Here is a 26675-nt window from a genome sequence, read left to right as displayed (position 1 = left end):
AGGAATCACAGCACACTTCCTGAAGAGACACCAGACAATACAGATCTCAGCTGCAAGACAGAAAGACCCACATCACACGCCATTTGCAAAAAACTACATTGGCTCCCAATTCCGAAGAGATGCCAGTTGAAGATGCTGACCCACGCCTAGAAAGCCCTGCTCAACGAAGGACCAGCATACATCAACAGATGCCTGACCTTCAACAAACCGACCAGACACCTACGATCAGCCTCCCTCTCCCTAGCAGACATCTCACGGATCCATCGAGCCAACAGTGGAGGATGCTCCTTCTTGTACCTAAGGCCTGAAACAGGCTCCCTCTGCACCTCAGGACCGCACCGTCACTCAAACGATTCAGAAGAGAAGTAAAGACCTGGATGTTCAAATGATCATTCCTCCACTCAGCAGCATACAACTCCAGCGCCTTGAGAACCTCATAGATTATTTGCAGCACTCTATAAATGTTTGTTTGATTGATTGATTGCATCCTCACTGGCTTTAATTTAAGCAGCATTATCCATTATTATAATTTTAGGTAAACTCTTCTGCTCATATTCTTTCTAGAAACCATACCCCATTACACACACTTCTCTTGCTCCCCAGTTCTTAACTCCCTTAACCACACATTTCATGCACCCTTCCCTCTTTCCCTCCCTTTCTTTATTCCCCCCTTCTTCCATCTCACCTCGACCCCCCCCCCCCCCCCTTCCGCCCACGACATAAATCTCCTGTACGATCTTCATTTCTTCCAGGTCTTCCCCCATTCCATGGCTTTCCATCAAATCGTTCGCCTGCACTCATCCCTTCGCATGTCTCCACTCCTTCCTGAGCCCTTCGCTCTCTTCCTTTGCCATGTTTTACCTCCTTCTATGTTGTCCTCTCCCTTTCATTCCCCACCTTTCTCCCTTCTATCTCGTTGTTGCTCTCACGTTCTACCACACAACACTTTACCTCTTCTCCATACTTTTCCACTCTTCTCCTCTCTTGTTCGTCTTTAGTTTGTTATATATACCTTGTGAGGTTATTACTATGGAAAGTGCAGCTATTCCTTTCTGTGTCCCTGAGCGATATAAAACTCTTAACTATCAGAGATACGTGGAGCCTGGACACATATGTTAATATTTTGTTCTTTGTAATAAACTTGAGTCCATTAATATTCCTGGTGAAGGCCATAACTATCCTGTCTATTGTAAGCATAGTTATATGTGTACATAGACCACTTAAATAATCTCAAATGGTACCCATCAAATTCCCAAACATTGAGCACCAAGGCAAGCCCACTTGTGGATGTGTTACAGTAATGATCTCTAAGGCCCTGATTAAGAGTGGCCTGTTAAATTACAGTATGTGCAGTAGCTTCTCTTACCGCACTTTTCAAAATGTAACTTTGCGGCACATACCACAACTTAACAGTTTTACAAGGGGAAGAATGTTTGGTAAATATGATGACGTCGAAGTCGGTATGACATGCCTGAACTCGCATGCAATACCTCCTTTTTGGAGGCAAAACTCGTGATGTGTGATAAGTATTGCACCCGATAAATTCTGAAATCCTTGAAATCTGATTTTATTGGGTATGATTGGCTCTTCTTGTTATGGCCACTCGTTTGAGGGCCCTAGTGTAATAAAGTCACTTTCTACCTTTTCTCGGCCAGTCTCCCCTCAACTTCATTTTCAGTAGTTCGTCAAACCCCCAAATATAGAAACCCAGTAACAGACGCTACTCATCAGACTGCAAAAACTCCTCACCAGCATGCCATGTTAATTATAAAGCCAGTGAGGAGGCAGCATTAAATCCTTGTCTAGGCCACTTAGAAGCTGAAATAAAAATGATACTCGTGCATAGCACGCCCACGATAAAGATAAGATATATGCGTACATGGCATAATAAAAGAATATACTCCATCCCTCTGTATCCTGTTGCAGGGCATCCCACCTGTTCTCCAGCTTGAGATAATCTCTCATCCCGGTACCAGGCACTTGTGAGACTCGGGGAGTGGGCCCTGCGAAGTCTGCGCAGACCCCATGGTTTCTGCCACAGGTGGCCCTGGGGGGGGGGGAACCAAGCTTTTGTTTGGTTTAGATACGTTTTTTCCTATTGCAGTTAGGAGTCAGGTTGTGTGCTTGGGAGTCCAGCAAACGAGAGGAAAATCACTCGTTATTTTTTATTTTATTTTTTTAATACAGAGGGAGGTTAGGAGGTCCGTGAAGAACTCTCTTCAGAAAACTGTGAACCTGGACCAAGATCTTTTTTTGGTGCCTTTCTGTGGAACATTTAGACTTACAGTGCGAGAAATTACATAGCCATAAAAGATGGAGTGAAATGTTAGCTGACATACACTGTACAGTTAGGTGTATTGCTTGCTTGGAAAAAAGCAAATATATTTTCGCTCTTTCAGGAACATTTTGTCGAGGGGGGCTTTCCAATGGGATGGTCTGAAAGTATTGCTCCTAATTGGGTCTGTGAAGTGATGCTGCACAACTATTGGCAGGAAAAGTAATAAAGCTATGCATGTTTTAAGGGATCGATGCCCCATGCTTGAGTCCATGCACATCAACAGTTGTTTGGTGTGCTGGAGCACTGTGCTCTGTTACAGACGTATGCCATGAAACTGCTACTCCAGCCGAAGGCTGTAGATCTATGCAAATGTTGGGCACCCTATCACACTTGCAGTGTAATTCATGAAGCATGACATGTACCATCGCCACACCACAACATTGCATGCAGGATGATAATTAGCTGTGTTATAAGCCACACGTTGCCACTTATGTTGTGCCCAGGGCCTGCCATGCTGCAAGCAGAGCCCTTCGGGCTTTTGTTGAGGACCAGGATCCAGGCATTTGTATGAGACAGCCAGAGCAAAACGCAGGACAGAGTTTAAAAAATAGTCTTGATCTGTGTGATATATTTCAGTGGTTCCTAAACTGTAGGTCAATGGACCCTTGTGGATCCGCGATGCTTACTCTGATGGTCAGCAACATTTTAGAAAATTTAATATTAGTTCATTAATAAATTATATACATAAAAAGCCAAATTGAAAGTTTTAAAACATTCTGTAAAGATGAAGGATTTTTATTTTAGAAGCTAAATGTAAAGTTGCTATACTTGTATTGATAACTGGAAGCAGGAAGAGGGGAGCAGGAAGAGTGCAGCAAACAGAATCAAGTGTAGAATGTTGCTAGGCTCAACTGAAGTATCACAAAACAAGAATTGGCGGGTAGAGACAGATTTAACCTAAGTTATAAGCACAGCCTTGAATTCTGTTACTATTGAGTTTATTTCTTACTCAGAATTATTTCAAAACCAATTATAATGGTCAAAAAACGACAGGGAAATTAGAAAAGTGAAAAGGCTTGTATGCAATACAATGACTGAAAACACATAACAAATTGTACTTTACTAGGTATAACAATCGACCTACACAAACACAGGACTTATACAATCACAATTAATGGTATTACAGGAGGACAGAAACACAAACATAAGCCCTATACATTTAAATAGTGGTCACCGTTAACATTTCACATGTAATCCACTTCTGCATGCTAAGGTACTGGGCTTCTGCGTGCACTTACTAATCTAGTGTTAAATATTGCTTTCACACTAGTGTGTTCTAGTGCACCTACACTCTTTATATTCTCATCAATTATTTAATGAACCCAGTGCTCTTGCACTCTATAAAGTCAACGCGTTTCGGCCTTTCAATTTAAGGCCTCATCAGGACTGGAAAAAGGCAGAAGGAATTCTTAGTTCTTATAGCCCGCATCTGGGGAACCGCACTTGTTTAAAATCAATTCCTGTTCAGAGCCGACTGAAGATGCTTCTAGTCGCCTGAGCGAGTGCTGTACGGAACACGGCTTCAAAATTGCACGTGTTCCTAAACGCGAGCGTTCCCAATTGAGACGCCGGTCACGAGAAAGGCGACTAGAAGCATCTTCAGTCGGCTCTGAACAGGAATTGATTTTAAACAAGTGCGGTTCCCCAGATGCGGGCTATAAGAACTAAGAATTCCTTCTGCCCTTTTCCAGTCCTGATGAGGCCTTAAATTGAAAGGCCGAAACGCGTTGACTTTATAGAGTGCAAGAGCACTGGGTTCATTAAATAATTGATGAGAATATAAAGAGTGTAGGTGCACTAGAACACACTAGTGTGAAAGCAATATTTAACACTAGATTAGTAAGTGCACGCAGAAGCCCAGTACCTTAGCATGCAGAAGTGGATTACATGTGAAATGTTAACGGTGACCACTATTTAAATGTATAGGGCTTATGTTTGTGTTTCTGTCCTCCTGTAATACCATTAATTGTGATTGTATAAGTCCTGTGTTTGTGTAGGTCGATTGTTATACCTAGTAAAGTACAATTTGTTATGTGTTTTCAGTCATTGTATTGCATACAAGCCTTTTCACTTTTCTAATTTCCCTGTCGTTTTTTGACCATTATAATTGGTTTTGAAATAATTCTGAGTAAGAAATAAACTCAATAGTAACAGAATTCAAGGCTGTGCTTATAACTTAGGTTAAATCTGTCTCTACCCGCCAATTCTTGTTTTGTGATGCTTTATTTACCCTAAGCTGGGTTGAGTTAAAGGGTTCCCCTTTTGGTTAAAGGCTCAACTGAAGTAGCACTGTAGACAAACAAAAAGAACATATGTAGGAGCAAAAAGGCAAACTGATATGCATATCGTTCTGTCTTTTAAAAATGAAACTACATTTTAAAAAGGTCCAAACTTATGTTTAAAATTGAGATTTTCACATGTATTTTATATTAATTAATTTAAGTAGTTCTTATTGAGTGACTTTAATTGATGTATACATTCTGTATTTTTGTGCATTGGTTTAGAATTCAAATGGTAGTAATTGCTTAAGCAGGTGTCCATGGCTTCTAGTTGTGACTGGTTGAGCATCCACAGAAGTAAAAAGTTAAGGGCCAGTAATCTATTGGAACACGGGTCCGTGTTAAATTGCCTCAAAATAGCCATCTATTGAAGAAGATTGTCAGAGGCATCGAGCAAGGTTGCGTGCTTGCGCTGCTACTCTTTAACTTGTGTACTTGTGATCTTTCAGATGAGTGAATCGGAGCCACCATTCTAGACTTCGTAAGCTCCAACTTCAGTCTCTTTAGTATGGGGATTCTGCCATCATTTTATATTGAACAATGAGGGGTGTTTTCAAAACGTCTTTTGAGGGGTTACAAACTTACGATACAGTTACAAAAGTTGACAATGCAAACAAAACGTCTGTATTGTTTTTTTTCTCCAAAAAATCTGTTTAGTCAAAAGATGATGCATATCTGTGTTCTTTTTGAGAATAATAGAAAATATAATTACCAAGGTGTGTGGATAGGAGATCTTGGGTCAGCAAGTTAATATATTGCCTCACTGTGAATCAATCAATCAATCAATCATTTGTAGAGTGCGCTACTCACCCGCTAGGATCTCAAGGTGCTGAAAGGACGGGGGAGAGTGCTACTGCTCGAACAGACAGGTCTTGAGGCGTTTCCTGAAACTCAGCAGGTCCTGGGTCTGTCTTAGGTGGATGGCGAGGGAGTTCCAGGTCTTGGCGGCGAGGTAGGAGAAAGATCTGCCGCTAGCTGTAGTTCGGTGGATGCGAGGGACGGTGGCGAGAGCGAAGTTAGCGGAGTGGAGTTGGCGGTTGGGAGTGTGGAAGGTGAGTTGAGGTAGGCAGGGCCAGCGCTGTGGAGTGCTTTGTGAGCATGGATGAGGAGTTAAAAGGTGATCCTCTTGTTGACGGGGAGCCAGTGTAGGTGTCTCAGGTGGGCTGAGATGTGGTTGCGGCGTGGGATGAGGAGGATGAGGCTTGCGGCGGCGTTCTGTATACACTAATTTTTTCTGGAGCTTGCCCGTGGTTCCTGCGTAAAGCGTGTTGCCATAGTCCAGTCTGCTGCTGACGAGGGCGTGGGTGACAGTCCTTCTGGTTTTGGTGGGGCTCCATCTGAAGATCATGCAGAGGGGGTTGAAGCAGGAAGGTGAGACGGTGTTGACTTGCTGGGTCATGGTAAGCGCAGAGTCTAGGATGAAACCTAAGTTGTGTGCGTGGTTGGTGGGTGTTGGTGCGGTTCCTAGGGTGGCTGGCCACCAGGAGTCGTCCCATGCAGAGCAGTTTGAGCTGAGGATGAGGATCTCAGTCTTGTCTGAGTTCAGTTTTTTAGGTAGCTCCTCTCCATCCAGTTGGCGATGGCCTTTATTCCGTCATGGAGGTTGGTTTTGGCGGTGGCGGGGTCTTTGGTGAGTGAGAGGATCAGCTGGGTGTCGTCAGCGTAGGAGATGATGTTGAGGTTGTGGGATCGGACGATGTTGGCGAGCGGTGCCATGTAGATGTTAAAAAGGGTTGGGCTGAGTGAGGATCCTTGGGGAACGCCAAAGATGGTCTTGGTAGCTTCAGAAAGGAAGGAAGGGAGGCGGACGCTCTGGGTTCTACCGGAGAGGAAGGATGTGATCCAATCCAGAGCTTTGTGGCGGATCCCTGCGTCGTGGAGGCATGTGCGGAGGGTGTGGTGACAGACGGTGTTGAAGGCAGAGCTGCTGAACTTAAATCCTCAGACCAAATTCTTCATTATACACAAGGCTTATTTCACACCATATCGACTTTCCCACTGGGCATTTTAGACCACATTAATTGCTGGAGCTGCAACTCCCACCCCCCGCCATGCAGACCTGAGACACATGTTATAGGAGTGACCTCGCCTGATAAACTTCAGGACTAAAGTCCATGAAACTATCAACAACATATTTCATACAAATTTTTCCAGCTGCTTCTCATTCTCTCTGCGGAGTCTACCTTCCCCCATATTCTATGAACCTGCCTCAAGAACTGCTATTAGCTCATCTCCTATTTACTATGTCACACAAAACTAAACCTCTCCTCATGGAAATCGTTAGTGTCTCCCTTCATGCCTGGTGGGAATGGCGTGGGTACACTAGAGGAGCTCATGCAATCATATCCACTCAGTATCCATGGATCTCAGCGAAAAAGACACTATGGGATAACATTGACTGCTACCTCAAATTCATTGATTTCCCCTCCCCTAAATGTACACTATCACTCCGAACAAGACAAGCTACCAAACCAATTCCATACCGGCCCATTGACCTTTAGTATACTGGTCTGACTTATCATAATTCTCATAGCCCTTATGCTACCACTATCTAATACTAGGCGTTCATCCCCACTAGTTCTTCCCTCCCTCCTAACTTCCCCTCTTCACCCTATTTTTTTTTTTACATATTTATTAAATCAGTTTTACTCTTCCTTTCCCACGAATGCTGGTATGCAGCGTACTTTACAGCAGTTTTAATTGTATTCATGCATGTAACAACCTCCGATCTTGATGTGACTAATGTGGACCACCCAAGCTCTACATACAAATGTTGTGTTGCCAATGATGCTTTTCCAACTGTTGTATAGTCTTCTTGTTTTACAATTTTCTCTTTGTCTAAAAAGTTTTGAAATTAAAACAAAACAAAACACGTCTTTAGGCGTCTTTTTAATAACTTGGAGGAGCCATCTATTAAACAGCAGCTATAAATGAAAATCTATTACAATCGCTTATGTCCAGGATTGAATGAAAATACAAGCCCTCATCTTCGGATCCACTTTACATCAGAGGATACCCTGCTGCAGACTCTTTAGTAGTGACTACAGCATGAAAAAGAGCTGCATCACAGAGTTCAGGGTAAGCCCTGCCTTCCGAGAAGGAAAGTAAACATATTGACGCAACAGGGAAGAGAGTGGCCACAGGACATGCGTATCACTGGAGGATAGCAAACTCTTTTGGTCTCCTATCTCGGAATAATAGAGCAACATGGGATGAGATGGAAGAACTATTACAACATCTCCCTGACGAATACTAAAAGAAAGGGGAAGAGGCCGATCTTTAACACACCAATTAGGTCTGCACTGGATAGCGAAGACAAAGCTGCAAGAGGTATCAGTTCCTTAATAATGTTACGCTGTCATGCATTGCTTCTCATATCCGGGTTCAAGCCAGATGTTTCACAGCATATTTTGAACATTCCATATGATGGAGAACACCTCTTTGGCCCTATGGTCAAACACAAACACAACTCGAAAATATCCAGAAGGACACAAAAAACGCCAAGTCAATGAATACTTTACAAACAAATACTCTGAAACAGTCCTTTTGGAGATTCCAAAGCAGAGGGGCCTCAAAAAGTAACACACTTTGCCCCCAAGTTTTCAACAACAGCAATATCCCCAAACAGTCAGCCCGTGGATTCTACAATGGTGGTTTCAAACCCAGAGGAAAAGATAGAAGACGACCCACAAAGGGAGCCTCTACCTTGAATCAGTGACTTGTCAACCATTACCCCCCCACCCCCGATCACACATCGCCTGCCGAGGGAAAGCTACAACAGTTCCATCAGCTGAGGCCACAAATCACATCGGGCCAATGGGTGAAACAAGGATATTGTCTAAAACCCAAAGCACTCCAAAGAAACACACCCTCAATCCTCATCATGTACATCTGCTGAAGGAAGATGTGAAGTCATTATTACCAAAAGGGGCCATATAAGCTGTCCCATTCAAATATCAAGGAAAAGGAGTACACTCCTTATACTTCTTAATACCAAACAAAAATGGAATGCTGCATCCCATATTGGACTTAGACCCAGTAAATCACTACATCCTGTCAAACATTTACACATGATGACACTACGAGATGTAATACTACTACTACTACAGGAAGGTGAGTTAATGACAGCACTAGATCTGAAGGACACATACTTCATATACCAATCCCATCAGTTTCCTCGCCAGTAAATATGGTTTGTGGTAAGTGGACGCCATTATCAATTTTAAAGTACTACCATTCGGTGTAACCACAGCCCCATGTGTGTTCACCAAATGCTTAGATGCAGTAGGTTGGAAGTCTGCGAATGGAAACATACATGTATTTTCATATCTGGATGATTGGCTGATAAAGAGTTCCAGCAAACAAAAATGTCTGCCAGACACTAAAAACACAACCAACCAGCTATACAAACTGGGATTCAGAATAACTGCGACCAAATCCCATCTACAACCATTCCAGATACAGCTTTACCTTGGAGCCATACTCAATTCGATCACAGCAAAAGCTTATCCCAATCCACAGAGTCCTCAATCTCTTTTTCAGCTACATTGTCGCCTATCAGTCAAAACGGTGATGTGTTGTCTAGGGATGCTGGCATCTTGCATATCAGTAGTACCACATGCAAGACTACACATGTGACCCTTTTCAAAAGTGCTTAGCATCACAGTGCAGGGGGACATGGAGGATCTAGTGTTGGTTTCACTCAGAGTCTATCAGGCATTACAGGTGGTACACCCAAAATACACAGAAGGGAAGAGACTTCAAAGACCCAACCCTACAGGTGACAATAACAACAAATACATCACACATGAATTGGGGGTTCCCACATGGAGGATATTGGGCTTGTCCCTTTCTGTGGGGTCATCCTCAGAGTTTTTGCCTTTCCCCTCCACTTTTTGCTGAATTTGTATTTGTTGGCTTTAGTATTCTGGGCACTATACCACTGCTGACCAGTGCTAAAGTGCAGTTGCTCTGTATTCTAAACAAGGTAACATTGGCTTATACACAACTGGCATATTTAATTTACTTGTAAGTCCTTAGTAAAGTGCACTGTATGCGCCCAGGACCTGCAATTGAAATACTACTAGTGAGCCTGCAGCACTGATTGTGCCACCCACTGCAGTAGCCCTCCAAACATGCCTTCGGCCTGCCACTGCAGAGCCTATGTGTGCAGTTTTAAACTGCCATTCTGACTTGGCAAGTGCACCCACTTGCCAAGCCCAAACCTTCCTTTTTATTACACGTAAGTCACCCCTAAGGAAGGCCCTCATTAGCCCCAAGTGCAGGGTGCAGTGTATTTAAAAAAGGTGAACATGGACTTGTAATTTTAACATGACTTGGTAGTGATAAAGAGTCAAATTATTTTTTTCCTCCTACAAGGCTTCTCTTCCATACGTTAACATTGGAATTGCCTTAAAACCTCTTTGAAGTGTAATACCCAATTAGGATAAAATATAAATGTGGATTTTGGTGTCTCTGGGCTTACGTTTTAAAATCACAACCTAATGTGAAGGCGGTGTTTAAGTTGTAAGCCTGAAAATGCCACTTTTAGAAAGTTGGAATTTTCTTACTTTAGCCATTCTGTGCCTCTGCCTGTCTCTGGATACACGTCTGGCGTGGATGGCAGCTGGACTTTGTTCATTCCTTTTAGACAGTCACACACAAAGGGAACTGGGGTGTGGCTATTGCATCCTGATGGCCCATTACCAGGCTGATGGATCTTCCTGGTCTACATGGGAGGGAGGAGCTGACACTTAAACCTTAATAGGGCTGTGCCTCTCCTCACACAAATGGCTGAATACCCCCCTGTAGGGTGTCTGGATCCAGGCAAGGAAGGGCAGGGACCTTGTAATCTTCCGAGGCCTCTTTAAAGTCACCCCCTTTCAAAGGCACATTTACTGTCTTATAAGTCTTGCCAGGAAGGACTGCTGTGCTGCCAGGAGGGACTGCCCCTCTGCAACTGCATTGCCAACTTGGCCTACTGCTTGCTGTGTGCTGTGCTGTAGGAGGGACTGCCACTTTGCTCCTTGCTTTGCTGTGTTGGCTTGCTGTCTGCTTCTTCATGCCTGTAGTGAAAAAGACTTGACCTGTTCTCTACATTCTTGAATCCAAGATTCTCCAAGGGCTTGTTGGCTTGCCCCCTGTGCTCCTGCAGTCTGAGAATGCCTGCAACTCTCCTAGTACTGCTGGACTCTGCCATCTGTAAGATGCCCCCCTGTAGCCCCCCTTTTCTGAGATGCACCCCTGTAGCCCTGGGCCTCCAAAGTGGGTTATGCAGTTGTTTTCTGCAAAAAATAGTGCATCAACCCAACTGCGTATGGACAGTCAGTGCATTGCTCCTTTGACACAGAGGCTGCTTGACGACAACTGATCTGTAGCCTGCGCTGCTCAATGACGACGCATTGCATCAGTCTCAACTGATTTTTACGCTGCGCAGGACCAGACCGTGAGGCTCAACAATGACACAGTGACCCGACTGTGTGGAAAATATCGACACATCGCCATCACATTTGCTCCTTGGCGCTTGCTCCAGCCAAGCTGCTGTTTTAGCGGACCCTGTATGGGTTCTGTAGTTGGCCTTGCCTCCATCGCAGTCGGCCTGAACTTTGGATTTGCACCCGTCCTTCTTGATCTCAAGTAACCTTTTGAATGCTCTTGAATTCTAAGCTCTGTTTTTACATTTAATCTTTAAAAATGTATATCTCGACTTTTGCTTATTGGATTTTTGTCATTTTAGTCTTGTTTTATTTAGATAAAAGTTCTCTTTTTCACTGTTACTGTAATTTAAGTGTTGCACATACACTTTACTCATTGCCTCTTAAGTTACGCCTCACTGCTGTGTGCCAAGCTACCAGATGCTGAGGGTATAAATCTGACTTACCCTGACTAGGATTGTGGCCCCTACCTGGACAGGGTGCATACTTCTGCCAACTAGAGAACCTATTTCTAACACACCAGTTGGCAGAAGCTCCATTGTTCCGTCAGCCCTTATGCACACTCCAGATCTGATTCGTTCACCCTCAATAGGCGGACTACAGATTTATTTAGATTTATTTTTAGGTTGGAGAATTAGCCAAAAGGGGAAATCTGTAACATTTGGGGCAACGACCTAGCGGATTCTTGTAAGAGAACCAGAAGATTGTCTGAACTAAGTGACCAATCAAACCCCTTCACCAAGGTGTCTCTTCCAAACCACTGTGCGAATGATTCAGTATTGATGACAAAGAGTATTGGGGATTAAGGGCAGTCACGTCAGGTCACCTTATACTCCAGCAGTGATTGCGACAAACACTCCCCCAGCCCTCCCTACCTTCACCATAGCACTCAGGTTTGTGCATAGTAAAGAGTGTTCCCTAGGAACCTGGGCACAAAATGTATTGTCTTCATAAGGGAGAATAGATGCCCCCATCCCACTTAATCAAAGTTGTGTTCAAAATCAAGGGAGCCTCTACTTATTGGAACAATTCCAATGAGTTAGAGCTTGGGCTGGCATGAAAGCACTCTGATCTGAGTGTTTCAAGGAATTGATCACTTCAGTCAGGCAGGTGGCCAACATCTTTGCAATCATCTTACCCTCTAAGTTTATTAAGGTTGATTGGGCTTCAAGGAGCATGTTTTTCAAGAGCTTAACGGATTTGTGTACGAGGCCTATTTTGGCCAGTTGCAAGTTTGATGGGAAGTGTCACTTTTCAAGTGCCCTCCTGTCTCCAGCATTCCCATTACAGGTGGCAAGTCGAACTTCAATAGTGCTTTGAAGAATTATTTTGCAAACCCTTTGGGGCCTGGAGTCCTGTCACCCTGAAGGACCTGTAGAGCTGGCCTAGTTCATCCTCTCCTATTTCTAATTAGTCATACCCTTGTTCAGTCTTTGAGATGCTTTTCTGGAAGGTGCAATATCAATTATTTCACTTCGGAGGGAGCTGTGGTGGACAAACCCTTCTACATTTTATAACAGAACTCCATGAATGCCTGGGCAATGGATCCACTGCCTGTGACCATGTGTACATCTAGGCACTGTCTCTTATACTTCTACTGAGGCTAAACTTCTTTAAAGCTTCCCAGACTGCGACACAGGACCTCGTCATGCCATAATTTATAGCAAAGTAATTGATTGCCACTGTGGTTATGTAAGTTTTGAAGTCTGCATCTAACAAGTGCCACGTGTTAGGTTACCACCCATCTCTCTTTATGCGGTTCTCAATTGAGCACCATCTCCACCAGTGAGCGGTTGTGGGCTGGAATTCGATGCTGCTGTTTCATGTGTATACTCCCCTTGAATTAAAGGATACAGTCTAGCTTAGAGAATGATTGTGTGTGCCTCAATAGAAAGTATATTCCCTGCAGTCATGGTGAAAGTGGCATCATATGTCCACCAGACCCATTGCACCCAAAAAAATGCAAGACATGTCTGTCTTCTCAGGGGGTTATACACTTTTGCTGAGCTGGTCTTTGGACCAATTCGGAACCCCATTAGTGTCTCCACCCATGATTAAATTTCCTGGGAGAAACCATGACATTAGAAGGCTCTATCATTTTAGAAAGGCTGGGGTCATATACACTTTATGAAGGACATCTGCCTGCCAGACAGCCTTCCTGTGGCAGCCATATAGCTGCCATGAGGGTCTCTCCATATCAGAGTTATTTGAAAGAGCAAATTACACCAAGGAGTATTGCAATCCCCCTATGAAGCCCGCATGCATTGCCACAGGGAAGTCCTGACTGACAAGGAAAGACGCTTAGACACCAGCAAATGGATCTCATGGATCAACACTGTCCGCCCCATATCCTTTGCTTTTAGAGCAGCCCCCTCTTAATTGTGTGCAGGAGGCCATTAACATTCCCATTGACTATTTTAGTGTGACCCATAAGTGGTGCCACTACATTCATAGCCCTCTTCTGGTTACACTGAAACTTGGTGCTCTTGGAGTCTCTAAAAAAAAAAAAAAATGAATAGTATGTGCCTGACAAAGTTGCCGGGCCCACAGCACAATGAAACATAGCTGTCAGAACCCATTCCAGAGGGCCAAGGAACAAGAAACAATAATTAGCTACTGGGTCCAACTGTGGGGGTTGAGGTTTATTACTCCTAATTTCCCTGGGCCTGACCTACTATTGTGTTTGAGTCACTTGGCCAAGTACCACTTAAGCACTTGACATTCAGTGACAGCGCGGATGAAACAGTCCAAGGCTCCTCTAGAGAGCAGGTAGGTACAAGGTGTATACCGACTCACAAATCAAAAACATGTTCAGCAACCCCAAAAAGTGATTGTCAAGCATGATACTTAATTTTAGGAAAAATTTGTATAAACTCAAAGTAATGTACTCCACACAGCAAAAAATAGTCTTCATAAGGCAGACTTGGCCGTCACTTCGGTAAACCCGGAGTCCCACTTACCAGTCTAAGGATTGTGGATATTCCCCGTTCATGTGTATGACATTCATGTTAGGCTCTCTTATCATGTACAAGGCTTAGAGGTTCTACAATGGCTTGTTAAGTCAGTGTCTCAGCGCTTCTAGTCAGAGTAAGCTCCCCCACAATGCCCAGTGGCCGGTCAATCAGCTTTACTCCATCTCATTTGAGTTGTGGTTCTGCAAGCCGAGGCATGCGTCAGCAGCCCGACTGTGAGCAGAAGTTTGGATGCTGTGGGTGAGGTGGCAGGCATCCGTGATACTCCTCTTGCTGTAAGACTTCCTGAGTCCAGCAGAAGGTCTTGGGTGTGTCTGGGTTCAGGTAATTGAAGTAATGCTTGGCTTCCATGGGTCGCATCCCACTACACTTCACGGACACACAGATATTCAGGGCTAACAGCCCTTTCTCTTCATGACACCCCCATCTTGATTATTGGGTGAGAGGGTGGTAGAGGTGTGGACGAACGGGACAACTCCTTATGGGTCACAATACTGAGAAGGGCCTTATCTTGTCACAGTGATGTTCAAGGGCAATAAGCTCTTAATCCTCACTGCGCCTCTCCAACCGGCATTTGGAGGTCGTGAACAGAGGCGCTTGGGCAGATGGCCTGATCAGTGGTATTACGAACTCCATAGGCTATTATGTGATTGTAATACAGTGGACGGGATAGCCATCACGTTTGTGATGGAGTAACCCCCTCTGCCAAATTGTAAATCAGGACCATATTGTTTGATGTTTGTGTTGTGGGGGGTGCTTACTTTGAAGTGCCCATTTCTCTGTCCTGTTTGTCCAGGAAGCAATTCCGCTCTTGATAGCCCCACACCACACAGACCATTGGAGTGGCTAGAGGATCACAAATGGATGTCAGTGTCATTAACAGATGCCCATCAAAAGGTTACAAAGCCAACCAACTGCCTCCACCCTCCCCAGCGCTCTGCTTTATGATTACCTTGTCCCTTTGTCAGATGGACCCAGGACCCGCTAATCAGTGACTTTGCCAGAACCAGTGTCCTTTTGAAGTTCCCAGGAAAACCTGGCTCTCCCTCCACTGTGTCCCACCCAGCTGTCTGGATTGTAGCAATCCACAGATCTCAATCCACAGATATGTCTTGTCCACCTCCGTTCCCCAAGACCCTGGGATTCCAATGAGGAACCAACAGGCCTCCATGTATCGCCCCACTCAAAAGCACACATACATCACAACACACGTGTGCTGCCCAGTGCTACATGTTAACAAATGTAGGCCAAAAGTGTGTTAAGCACACAACCGTGGAACTTTACATGAGTGGGCCGGTAGGACCACTCAAGTGACATAGGTAAAAAGGCCTGTTTACACTACTGATCATCATTACTAAAACATGGTATGCTGCCGCCACCATGCTCGTGCTACTTAACTCTTTGGTAAGGGCAATAACCTTTTACTAAATTTCAGGATAGTGCTTTGGGTGCACCTCCTGGTCCAGTAACGCCGAAATCCGTGAGACAGGCCTAGGTCTCGCATGATCTGTGTTCGCCCAAGATAAAATATTTGCACCAGGGCACTCAGGGCAGGGGTGCAAGTCAGTCACCATGCGAAGGACTTTTCTGTCCAAACAATAACCAAGCCCCTTGCTACACTATAGAGACATAAAATGTTTGTTGTTTGCATCTTAAACAACTATTCCGTGTGGGCCTAGTTCTCTCAAAGCAACCCCTATTATGTTATAAACTAGAACTACCTATGCTATGGCGCTTCTCTGGCATAACTAAACTTAGTGAGGCAACAAACTATAAAATGCAGCAAGGCACCCAGGAAGTGCACCCTATTTTTTTGCATTGATAGGCACTTGCTCCTGCCTTTTTGTGCCAGTGTGGTGGCCGGCAAGATAGCCTTGCTCCACCCCACCCTTTGTTTGAAAGGTCCCTGTTAAGAGTTCAACACTGCTGTACAGTGCATTAGCTGTGTACATGCTGTGTGCTTTGGCCATGTTTCTGCCAGGCAAGATAGGCTCATTTCACCTGTGGAGCAAGACTCAACAGTAGTCACGACCTTGCCCCGGTGCGCCACATCCATTTAAGCCATAGGTGTCCTTTGTGTTGCATTCTTCCTCTACTGTCTGGATTGATTTAGTTCCAGTTTTCGTTTTATTGTGCCTGGTTAACCTTCTACGACAGGGCTTATGTCCTTTATGCTCTGTCTCACTGGAGGCCCATGCTTCAGAGCAGTTTTTTGATGCGTCCCAGCTTTGGGTACTCCTCTGCCTAAGACCATGCCTGCTCTGTCAACTCAAAGAAGTATCTTTTATCCTGGAAATGATTAACAGCTTGGCTTGATACATTAGCCTATATTTGAGACCCATTGCAACTTTTCCTTGACCTGCTCGAAGGACTTCCTTAGACCAGTACCTTTTGTGCTTGGAATCGTAGCTCCTCCCATTCTCTTGTTGTTTTTATTATTCCTTTATAATTGTATATTGTTAAGGAACCCTGTTGCTAGGGGCCTTGTGGGGACCTGTGGGGCCTTCTTGGGGCAATTTAGGATAAAGCTTTTCAGCTGCAGTTCCACAAAAACTTCAGAGCTTTGCTCCTCTGATCCCTCTGGGAACCCTACGAACTTGAGGTTATTGTGGTGGTATTGCTCCACCTCATCCCCACCACCAGTTTATCCGAGGTCTGAACTAGTATTTTTGCCTCCGTTATGAGTTCTTGCATTGTGCCCTCTAGTTCAAAGATTTGACCCTCAGTCTACATTCGTTGATTGACTGTTGTGACGGTATTGACACAGGAGGGTCCCATCCAAGCACACCTCGCCTATTTAACCTCTATGGCCTGGTGTGATGACTTGATGGACTGCAGGATTTGTTCAGCTGAAGTTGTTGTGTCCAAAAGCGGTATGGCCACTTACAGGGATAGAACCATTGTCACCATTACCAAAGTGACCACCTTGGTATACTTGCCCATTTTCCCTCATTTTGGTGTCGCTCCAATTTGGTCTTTCAACACATGATCTTCTTTGATGTCTCTTCATACTTGTCTTGACCGTGAGTGGAGCTGCATCAAAGCAGACCATGCAGAACCAGGGTCGCACCCCACAGACGAGGACTCTCAGTGGCTTACCCCCAACCAACTCGGATATCACATCGTCATGTACCTATTAAATACAATACACCGCCCCCCCCTTCATGCATTAACCACAGGCGACACCTGCAGCTGGGACATTCCGATCCACTTTGCCAGGAAAACATGGCTCAGGGTGGTGTCAATCCGCGGGGCAAACCAGAGGACGGGGAGACTGAGAGCCCCGCTTCTTGTTTTTTTGCATCTAGTTGTGCAGCATCACTCCTGCCCCGTTAGGAGGGCCTCTGTGCACCAGTGACTTGGTGGCAGCAGTCTCAGCCGATAGTCGACTGGGACAAATGGGTCCATTCTCCCCGATTTTCTGTCGCCTCTGCCTGGGTCCTATATCATAATGGAAAAAATGTAGGTAGTGGCAGTTTGGACCACACATACCTCTCATGGTGATACTGCTAATTGATGGGCCAAGATCTTTCCATCCTCCTACAGGGTGCCGCTCAGAATCCATGAGATCCTGGGGATCAGGGCACCCATCCGCGCCTCAGGGTGAGGTGCTACACCTTCTTTGCTTGGTAGGCGGTAGTCTGGTATCAAAAGAAGTCATCCGTAAGGCACTGTGAATGTCCTGCACCCTGCCAACGCGGTCGTCAAAGCCTGACCAGCCCTGTTCATTTCCAGTTGCCCGGCTGCCCCTCAGCCCCCAGACAGCAAGTTCGAGCGTCAGGGAAGTGGCACGTTTGTGGGGGTCAAAACTGACGCTGCCTGCCGTCCCAGTCCTATACTCTTTTACCTACCTACTTCAGGTTCTGGGCAGTCACACTCCTTCGGCCGCAGCCTTCCCCTCAGCGGCAGCAGGAAATTCAGGAGCTGCCCGTCCTACCACAGTGCCGTCATCTTGGCCTATTCAGCCCGGACCTGTGCTGCCAGCTGCTCCCTGGCGAAGCCACGCTAACCTTACTCTTCCCTTTGCAGTCCAGTGACTGCTGCAGCTTCCAGTCCGGTATTCTTACTCCAGCAGGAGGTGATTCTCAGTGCAGGACGGCTTAGGATATCGTGTGACTGCCCTGGAGTGCTAAGTCAGGGCATCCTCTTTGTTGTCACGTCAAATCATAACCCCCAATGTTGGTCATATTTGGTACTTTTTAGGCAATATTGGTGTAAATTTCCCAATATTTGTTTAATAAAGGCTTGGACATAATGTAGGTGGTTCCTTGTATAGTAAGGGTATTTGTTTTGATGGTTCACACCCCTTATATAAATCTGCCCTTCACATAATCACAACCGTTCTTACCATATTCAGAGTATAGAGCACATGGTGCCGCCCAAACCTGATATAATGCTGTCCCTCACATAATTGTGGTAATTCCTGACATTTTATGTTCATCCATGGAGTGATGGTGCCCATCCCAGTTACAAAGTTTGACGTGGCACAGTGTTTGTAGTTGTTGGGATACCTAGGTTTGGTGCCTCCCCTGGCATAATTGTGAAATTCTTGGAATATGATGGGCACCTCAGGCATGTGTTGGTGATACATGTGGCTGTCATTACTTAATGAAAATAAGTCACTGATGTTTGGGCAGTAACCATTTGTTTACTACAAATTAAAAGCTTACATTAAAAAAAGAAAACCGTTTATTTTCATTAAAACGAGAATGGTTTGAATTGCAAATTGAACTTGTTTTTCCATGATGGAATGCTGGTATTTCATAACAAAACATGTGTATTTTCCTAAACTTGATGAGTTTCAGATATGAGGAGAAACGAATAACATTTACATAAATATACCCAAAGCTGATAAATTGATAAACCGTACTTCTCTTATACATCTTAGCTTGTGAGATTTGTGGAGCTTGTTTGCTGTCCAAATATGTAAGGCCTCCATAATCTGAAAAATGGCAGCGTGTTAGGAGCCTGTAAAATCTCCCTCTAATTTCGATTACCTGAGATTTTGAGATTAGTGTTCTAACTAAATTATATACCTACATTGCCAGGAAGATGCTTGGTCATAGTATCTGACTGAGGATGTGTTAGAAGGGTAAGGATGGAACAATGAAAGTAAGTGATGTATAAAAGTGAAAATGCAATGCAAATGATAGGTCATGTGAAATAGTGTTTTGTGAATTCTGTATCGCCAACAACATTTTATGTATCTTTTAGTGAGACTCCCAAAACGTGCCCCACTTTGCCAACATTGTGTAAAATATTTCCTTTGGGAGGCGAATCCCCAGATCCTCTGGCGTTGTTCAAGATTTCTTGATGATCTGTTCTAGTTTTTGTGCATTTTATAATTATCTTTATTATTAACAATGTGCAGATCATGTATTTACTATAGAATTTACATGTGCAGACTGACATGGTGCTATTGCAATTTAAATACATTTCCTATGTCATATGTAGAGGTGTTTTTCTTGCTGTTGTTTACTGGCCCTCAATTTAGGCCTACACACCATCTTGTTCAAAATGGATGTCGTCTCCTGCCTATACACGGTTCATCCTTTTTGCAGCATTCAATCAAGCAGAGTCATGTTTATCTCCATTGACGTTGTTCTTGCTGAAAACCTTCCATCACCAATACAAATGTTAAATTTGTCAAGGACCTTCTGCTAGCTCACTGTATCCTATTCATTCAGGTTATATCGATTTGTAGAGCACAGCTACTCTCCCTTGAGGGTATCCGGGCGCTGAGTAGGGCAGGCCTGAGGGGGATGAGTAGATCATGCCTGTTTCGACTCAGAGCCATGTGTTGAGGTTCCTTTTGGAAGTCCATAGGGGATGAGGAGGTTCTGAGCTGTTGCAGGAGGTCGTTCCAGGTCGTTGTTGCGAGGTAGCAAAGGGAGCGTCCTCCGCTTCTGGTCTTCTTGATGCGAGTGAGCTGTGTTCTTGGTTTGGACATAGAGGGATGGTGTGTGGTGGGTTAGTAGAAGTTGAGGCGGTGGTTGAATTACGCTGGACTGGTGTTGTGGACAGCTTTTAGATGTGGGCGAGTAGCTTGAAATTGCATCTTTCCTGGAGTGGTAGCCAGTGGAGATTGTTGAGGTATGAACAGATGTGGTTATTTCGCGAGGTGATTAGGGTGAGTTTGCAGAGGTGTCTAGGTGGTTTGGAGCCAGCGTAGAACATGGGCTGGGATTCCGAAGTAAAGGACATTTCCGTAGGCAAGTCTACTTTTCAAGAGCCTGGTTGACTATTTGCCTGTTGCGAAGTGGTATCCACTGGAAAATCTTGTGTAGCATTCGCAAGATGTGGAAGCATGATGAAGCAACGGCATTGATCTGTTTGCTCATAGAGAGGTTGGTGTCTTGGATGATCCTGAGGTTCTTGGCATGGTCCACAGGGTTTAATGGGGGACCAATTTTGGAGGGCCACCAAGGAGTGCCTAAGGGGAAGTGGTTGTTGCAGGAGATATGGACTTCAGTTTTAACTTTGTTGAGCTAGAGGCAGTTGTTTTTCATCCAGGCAGCATTGTTGCTCATGCAATTGTTGAAGTTTGGGTTGGCGGTACTAATTGAGTCGGTAAGGGTGAGGATGAGCTGTGTTGTCGGCATAGGATATTCTGATGTTGCACCTGAAGGGGTGCCAAATAGAGAGTGAAGAGACTGTTGGGCTGAGCAATGATCCTAAATGGACTCTGCAGATTAGTTTCTTTGGGTTCTAAGATGTAGCGGGAAATTTAACTCGCTGAGTTCTGTCCATGAGGAAGAAGGATATCCACTTGAAGGCTGGTCCACAGACACCCAAGTGGTGAAGCTTTCTGATGACTGAGTTGTGGAATACTGTATCAAAAGCTCTGGTGAGGTTGAGGAAGATGTGTGGCCATTTCTCTTTGGTTGAGGATGCTTCTGATGTCATTGGTTGCTGCAATAAGGGCTGTTCCTGTGCTTTGGTTTGTGCGAAAGCCAAATTGAGAGCGATCTAGGAGTTGAGGGAGTTGTAGCTGTTCTGTGAGTTGGGCATTGATGGCTTTCTCCATGACTCTAACTGGGAAAGGCAGGAGCGAGATAGATCTGTTGCTACTGAGGGTTTTAGGGTCCGCTTATGGTTTCTTCAATAGGACGTTGACTTATGTTTTTTTCCAGTAAGACAGGAAGGTGGTGGTTATGGAGGTGTTGATGGCAGTGAGCGTGGGGGAGTTGGTTCTTCCAAGGTTCTATATGAAGTGGCGGCATAGGTCTGTGGGGGGCTCCTGAGTGGATGAAATTAATCAGGGGAGTGGTGTCTTAATTCAAGAAGGGCTTCCAGTTGCTTAGCAGCTGTTTAGTGATGAGGGAGGTGTCCTCCTGGGTGTTGTAGATCTTGGCAATCTTTTCTTCGAATTAGTTTGAAAGATTGTTGCAGAGTGCTTAGGATGGGATGATGAAGCTTTTGGCAGCTGTTGAGTTGGATAACTCCTTGACAGCGGTGAGTAGTTCTTTGGGGTTGTTGGGGGCTGCCTTCGAGTCATAGAGTTAGGTTTTTCTGTGCATCTCATAGTTGTTGGTGGTAGAGGTTGAGGGCCGCTTTGAATGATGATCTTGTGGTGATATTTTTTGTCGAGTCTCCATTTTCTCCCAAGTTGTTTGCAATGGTGCATAGACTCGCTGAGGTCATTTATATACCAGCTGGGTCGTTTGTTGTTTTTCGAGGTTTTGTTTCTAGTAGGAGCGGTGTGGTTGACTGTCAGTGAGCCATTTATTTAAGAGCTTGGGATCAACATTGAGGTTCCGGTGTGGTTGGGTGGGCGTTCCTGTAGGGTCTTGGTCCGGTTTTCTTAGAATATTTCTTTCCAGTGTTTTGATGCTTTGGGTTTTCCTGATGGGGTGGCTTGGTGGGCGGATATCTTGAAATGTATGATGTAGTGGTCAGACAATGTGAGCGGGGTCATAAGAGTGGTGGCGATCCTGTTGGTGGAGGAATTAGGGCAGAGGGTGTGGCCGGCTGTGTGGGTCGGTCCTTGGACGAGCTGGGGGAGTCTGAGTTTGCTGAGGCTGTCCAGGAGGGCTGTGAAGTTGGGGTCTGTGGTGTCTTCCAGGTGGAAATTGAGGAGGATTTAGTTGGTTGATCTGAAGGAGAGGGGAATTATGAAGTCTGCATTGTGGCTGCAGAATTCTGCTTGGGGCCTATTTAACGGTAGATCAGGGTTCCCTTCAGGGTGGCATTGTAGTCCGTTTGTATTTTGAAGTAGAGGTGTTATGAGGTTGGTGTCTGAGTCCATGGAGCTGGTGCAGTCAATCGCGTTTTTGTTGATGATTGTGGCTCCTTAACTGGTTTGTGGGCTCGGCTCTGGTGTATGATTTTGTAGGTGGGTGGGATGGCTGCAGTGATGTCTTGGTTGGACATCCATAATAGTTTGCTGTTATTGATGTGACTTGTTTGTCCTACCATCTCCGGATGGCATTAGCATAGCAGGGGCAGAATCAATATTCTTGTAATGATAGTGCTTAGGCGCTAAGGCAATATGATATTTCTTAAAAATGTGTTCTGTATTTCCTAAGAATGTAATTCTTTTGCTCACACCATGGTGATTCAACTGAACTAAAGATTTTTTTTATGTGAATGAGTTGCATATAGACTGCAGTTCTTAGGGTGAGCTGAGCTTTTCTGAATTCTAATAGGGATGCTGTTCATTTCTCTACTGACTTTGCAGCTCACTTGGGATTTGAATGTTTTCTGATTTGCACCTTCTTCTGTAATGGCCTGTTAGAAGAGCTTTCATAGCTTTATCTTCATAATTTTGCATTTATGATCTCTGTACCATACCTATTGATTTTTTTTATTTATTTTTTTTAGTAAAAAATCTTTTAAACATTCCTGATCTAGAACGTACTTTACTGTATTTTAATGTGTTAAGAGGTGCCTTATCTCAAGAACACATTGCCTCGTGAAATCTGTGGGCGATTTATTGAGGTAATGTCTTGTGGTGTACACATTTAGGTGTTTCCTTCTCCCATACTGTGAAAGAAAATGAATATTTTATGAGTGTAACTTCAGAAGTGTAGATGTTTTAATAAATTTTTTAATCTTCCCCTAACCCATCCTGGAGAAAGTCACTTAACACTTTTTAACACCTGCCTATTGGGTTCTGTGGAATATGGGTTCACTCATCAGGCAGAACAGTTTTCTCTCATGCTACACAGACCAGGAATAAGACAACAAAGCTATGCTTCAGGTTACTTACCTGGAAATCTATTGAGTTGTCTGTGAGATGGATGTCCTCACAGATTCAACGTCATTCGGAAGGGGAAAAGCTTTTAAATACTTTTACTTTTCTTTAGAATTGTAACTCCTATTAATCATTTAATAAAAAGTGCACAATAGTAAATACACCTTTCTTCCTTAAGTTCAAAATGCTAGGCAGGTTTGTTGCTTCTAGCTGTTCGTGAACAGTATAATGTCAACTTTAAAATGCATGTTTTAACTTATGTTTCAGAGTGCTTAGTTTATATAGAAAACTTGAAGTAGACTCAGTGGGGGAAAAGTCCACCTGCAGAACGGATTCTCAATACGGATATAACTAAGCAGCCAATTTTGTTTGGCGTTTTCTGTTTGGCTTTTATTGCTGCATATCCCGTGTGTCTAAAACAAAAGGCAGCGAAAATGTGCATAAATGCAACGGTTTTAGACTCCTCCAGCACTGCAAAAGAAAAAGAAGTTGGTGCTCATTGGGGGGGAAAATAGCTTTAAATAAAGGCTATGTTCCTCTGGCATTGATACAGTTCGTTTTTTTTGTCTAATGTTTTTTTGTAAATTCTACACTGATTAAACCTAGCGCACAACTAATTAAATTTCTGCACATGACCCCAGTTTAAAGGCTCCTCTGTCTCCACCAGGGGACCCCAGCGTTTGATTTATGTTGGGGTATGAAATACTTTGTATGCTGTAGCAGACTGTCGTTTAATCTGTAAAGGATGATTCTGTTTTTTGGTAAAACTTGAGACGTTCCGTGGGCCTGCAGATGGTTACTCAGTCTAACATAATATTATCCTGATTGATCTTTTAGACTGTAAAATCCGAAACCGCGAAGAGGGCATACATCTTCCTCTAAACCGAGAAGGGAGACCAAGGGGAGATGCTGTGATTGAGTTTGAGTCTGAGGAGGATGTACAGAAAGCTATGGAGAAGAACAGGAAGTACATGGGCCAGCGGTACATTGAAGGTTGGTGTGTTCTCTTCAGACAGGTTATATTTTAGTGTATGAATTTACTGTCTGATGCAACATTGCTTACGCTAATAAAGATAATACACTGTTCCAACTAGAGAGAGGGGATACTCAGAAGGGGTCCTAATCTTTAGGAGCAAAAACCTCACACACCCAAAAGGGTGTCATGCTTCATCATCGGAGTTGCTCCTCGTCAGACTGGCGCTGCAATGTCTGACGGGCACCACCCCAAATGGGGGGGGGGGGGGGGGAATCTTTGCCGGAGTTCTTAATCAATGATGGTGCCACGACCCTACATGAGAGTGTGAAGAAAGGAGATCAAAGGAAGGAGGTATTAAGATTGACTCTCTAAACCTGAAGTGAGTAATATTTATTAGTCTAAAAAAGGTTCAGAGGCCAAGATTAAAAAATAATCACGGGAGTGAAACAGAGGTAATGGTCGATCACTCTCTAATGGAAAAGGAAGAAGAGCAGAGGGTGGGGAACTTCCAAGCCATCCCTCGTCAGGGTCAACATGTTTTGCGTCGCTAGTGGCCCATATGGGTCCGGTGACGCTTCTTCAGGACCAGTTAACTAAATGTATCTCCTATTTATAAACAATATGGATAGTCACACACTACAATAGTCAGTACTAACGTATCCAGTCACTTACACTAGTATCGGAAGGAACTATTATTCCTAACTGTCGCCCTATAATAAAAAGGTAAAACAGGAGAGATAATATCAATAAGTATTCTCATAGTGATGAACTTATCACAATGAAAGTGGGGAAAGGGGGTGTCAGACCAATAGTGGGGTACATTGACAGTGTCAACACGTGACTGAGTAGCTGCATGCACAGAGATGAGGGCAAGCTTACCATCCCCATTAAGGAGCGCGCTACATGGGACAACATGGACCAGTAGTCCGGTGCACAACTTATCTGGAGTAGGAATGTAAAAACGAAAAAAGTAATATAACAATTAGTTTGTGGAACGGGAAACATGTTTGGCATCAAAGACACAGTTATTAACAACCATATATCGAAAGATGTAAATATTTATAATGTCACTATAAATGCCAAATTAAGGTAGATATAAAGGTACTTTCTGACATCGCTTCCCTACAACCTAAACAGAGTTTTCACAACACCTCCAATATTGAAAAAAGTGCCCTTAAGACTCTGGCATCTGACACAAGTATAGCCATCAAACCTGCAGACAAAGGTGGAGCAATAGTTGTGATGGATTCCACTGACTACAGACAGGAGTGCCTACGTCTCCTTGGGGACTCTTCTTACTATACTCAGATTACCAGTGACCCCACTGAGAGACTTCAAACCGAAATACGTGGTGTGATAGAGGAGGCCCTTGGCAACTCATGGATCTCACAGAAAGAAGCTGAGTTCTTGGACACTGTCAATCCACGCATCCCCTATTTTTACTGCCTCCCGAAGATTCATAAAGGCAGATTACCTTCACCTGGCCGCCCGATAGTCTCTGGAATAGGCTCCTTTTCTTTTTGCCAAAACGTTACTCTTTTTTCAACCTTTTCATCAAAGGAAAATCAGTCATATTTTAATTACTATATAAGGAGCTCCTTGTTGTGCAGCATCTCAGACTTCTTCCAAGAGGAAGGCCATTGTGTATCCCTTTACCCATTCTTTTGTCCTCGAGTTGATTGTGTGTTCTAAAATTATTGATGCAGTTTCTTTTGGGGCCCGCAAAGTGAGGGTAATTTGAACAGAAATTGAAGTTGTACACATTTCATATGCTTCAAACACGTCTTCAAAGAAATCACTTTATATTGATCCTCTGACTGCTAGATTACTATCAGCACAATTTATTATAAGAAAATAAATAAAAGAAAAATAGCAAGTTGTTAGATAACATTATTCTTGTTAACGGTAAGGCTTTAAAGTGTCTAAATTGACAATGCTTATGTCAGCGTTTGTCATTTCGTGACTTAGGCATTATTTGTGTCTCTGAGGAATAATACATTAACAAAAATGTTCTTTAAATCTTAAATTGATTATTATATGTCAGTGTGTGACTGATGCTGTATGGTGACTAACAGTTGCCACTAGGGTGAAAAATAAAGGCAGGCGAGAGAAATGAACATGTGTGAAATCGAAGATGCAATGAAAGGGCCAATACTACAAAGTCGAAGGGTTAACTACTATGAATACTAAATTTTATAGCAACTAAAAGAACGCTGGTCTCGTACAGCATGCATGAAGTTGCATGGTGTTTAGCTTAGGTTCTTCACCAGCTTTGAGGCCCTTTAATTTATATCAGTTAAAGAAGAACTACCTCCACTTTTTTTAAATTGAAGCAGCTGTTTAAAGACAGATCTGGGATTCCATCTCTAATGACGTAATAAGGAGGGAAATTAAATAATGCTAAAATATTTCCTTAAGTGTTTCTAGTGTACTTAATCACATACTAAGTGTTTTTTTTATTTTTTATTAACAAACTTTCC

At 43.9% G+C, this 26675-nt stretch overlaps 1 protein-coding gene across 2 annotated transcripts in view; it reads left to right on the top strand.

Annotated features, from left to right (window-relative positions):
- GRSF1 (G-rich RNA sequence binding factor 1) overlaps window positions 1-26675 on the top strand; it is a 463146-nt gene that overhangs the window by 85557 nt on the left and 350914 nt on the right. For both annotated transcript variants that reach the window (XM_069236866.1, XM_069236865.1), the window contains exon 3: window positions 24057-24212. In XM_069236866.1, the coding sequence (XP_069092967.1) occupies window positions 24057-24212 (156 nt within the window). The remainder of the gene's footprint in view (window positions 1-24056; window positions 24213-26675) is intronic.

Source organism: Pleurodeles waltl, chromosome 1_2 (genome assembly GCF_031143425.1).
Source record: "Pleurodeles waltl isolate 20211129_DDA chromosome 1_2, aPleWal1.hap1.20221129, whole genome shotgun sequence".
Lineage (NCBI taxonomy): Eukaryota > Metazoa > Chordata > Amphibia > Caudata > Salamandridae > Pleurodeles > Pleurodeles waltl.
Note: the sequence above shows the minus strand (reverse complement) of the source record. Positions and strands in the feature narration are given on the sequence as shown.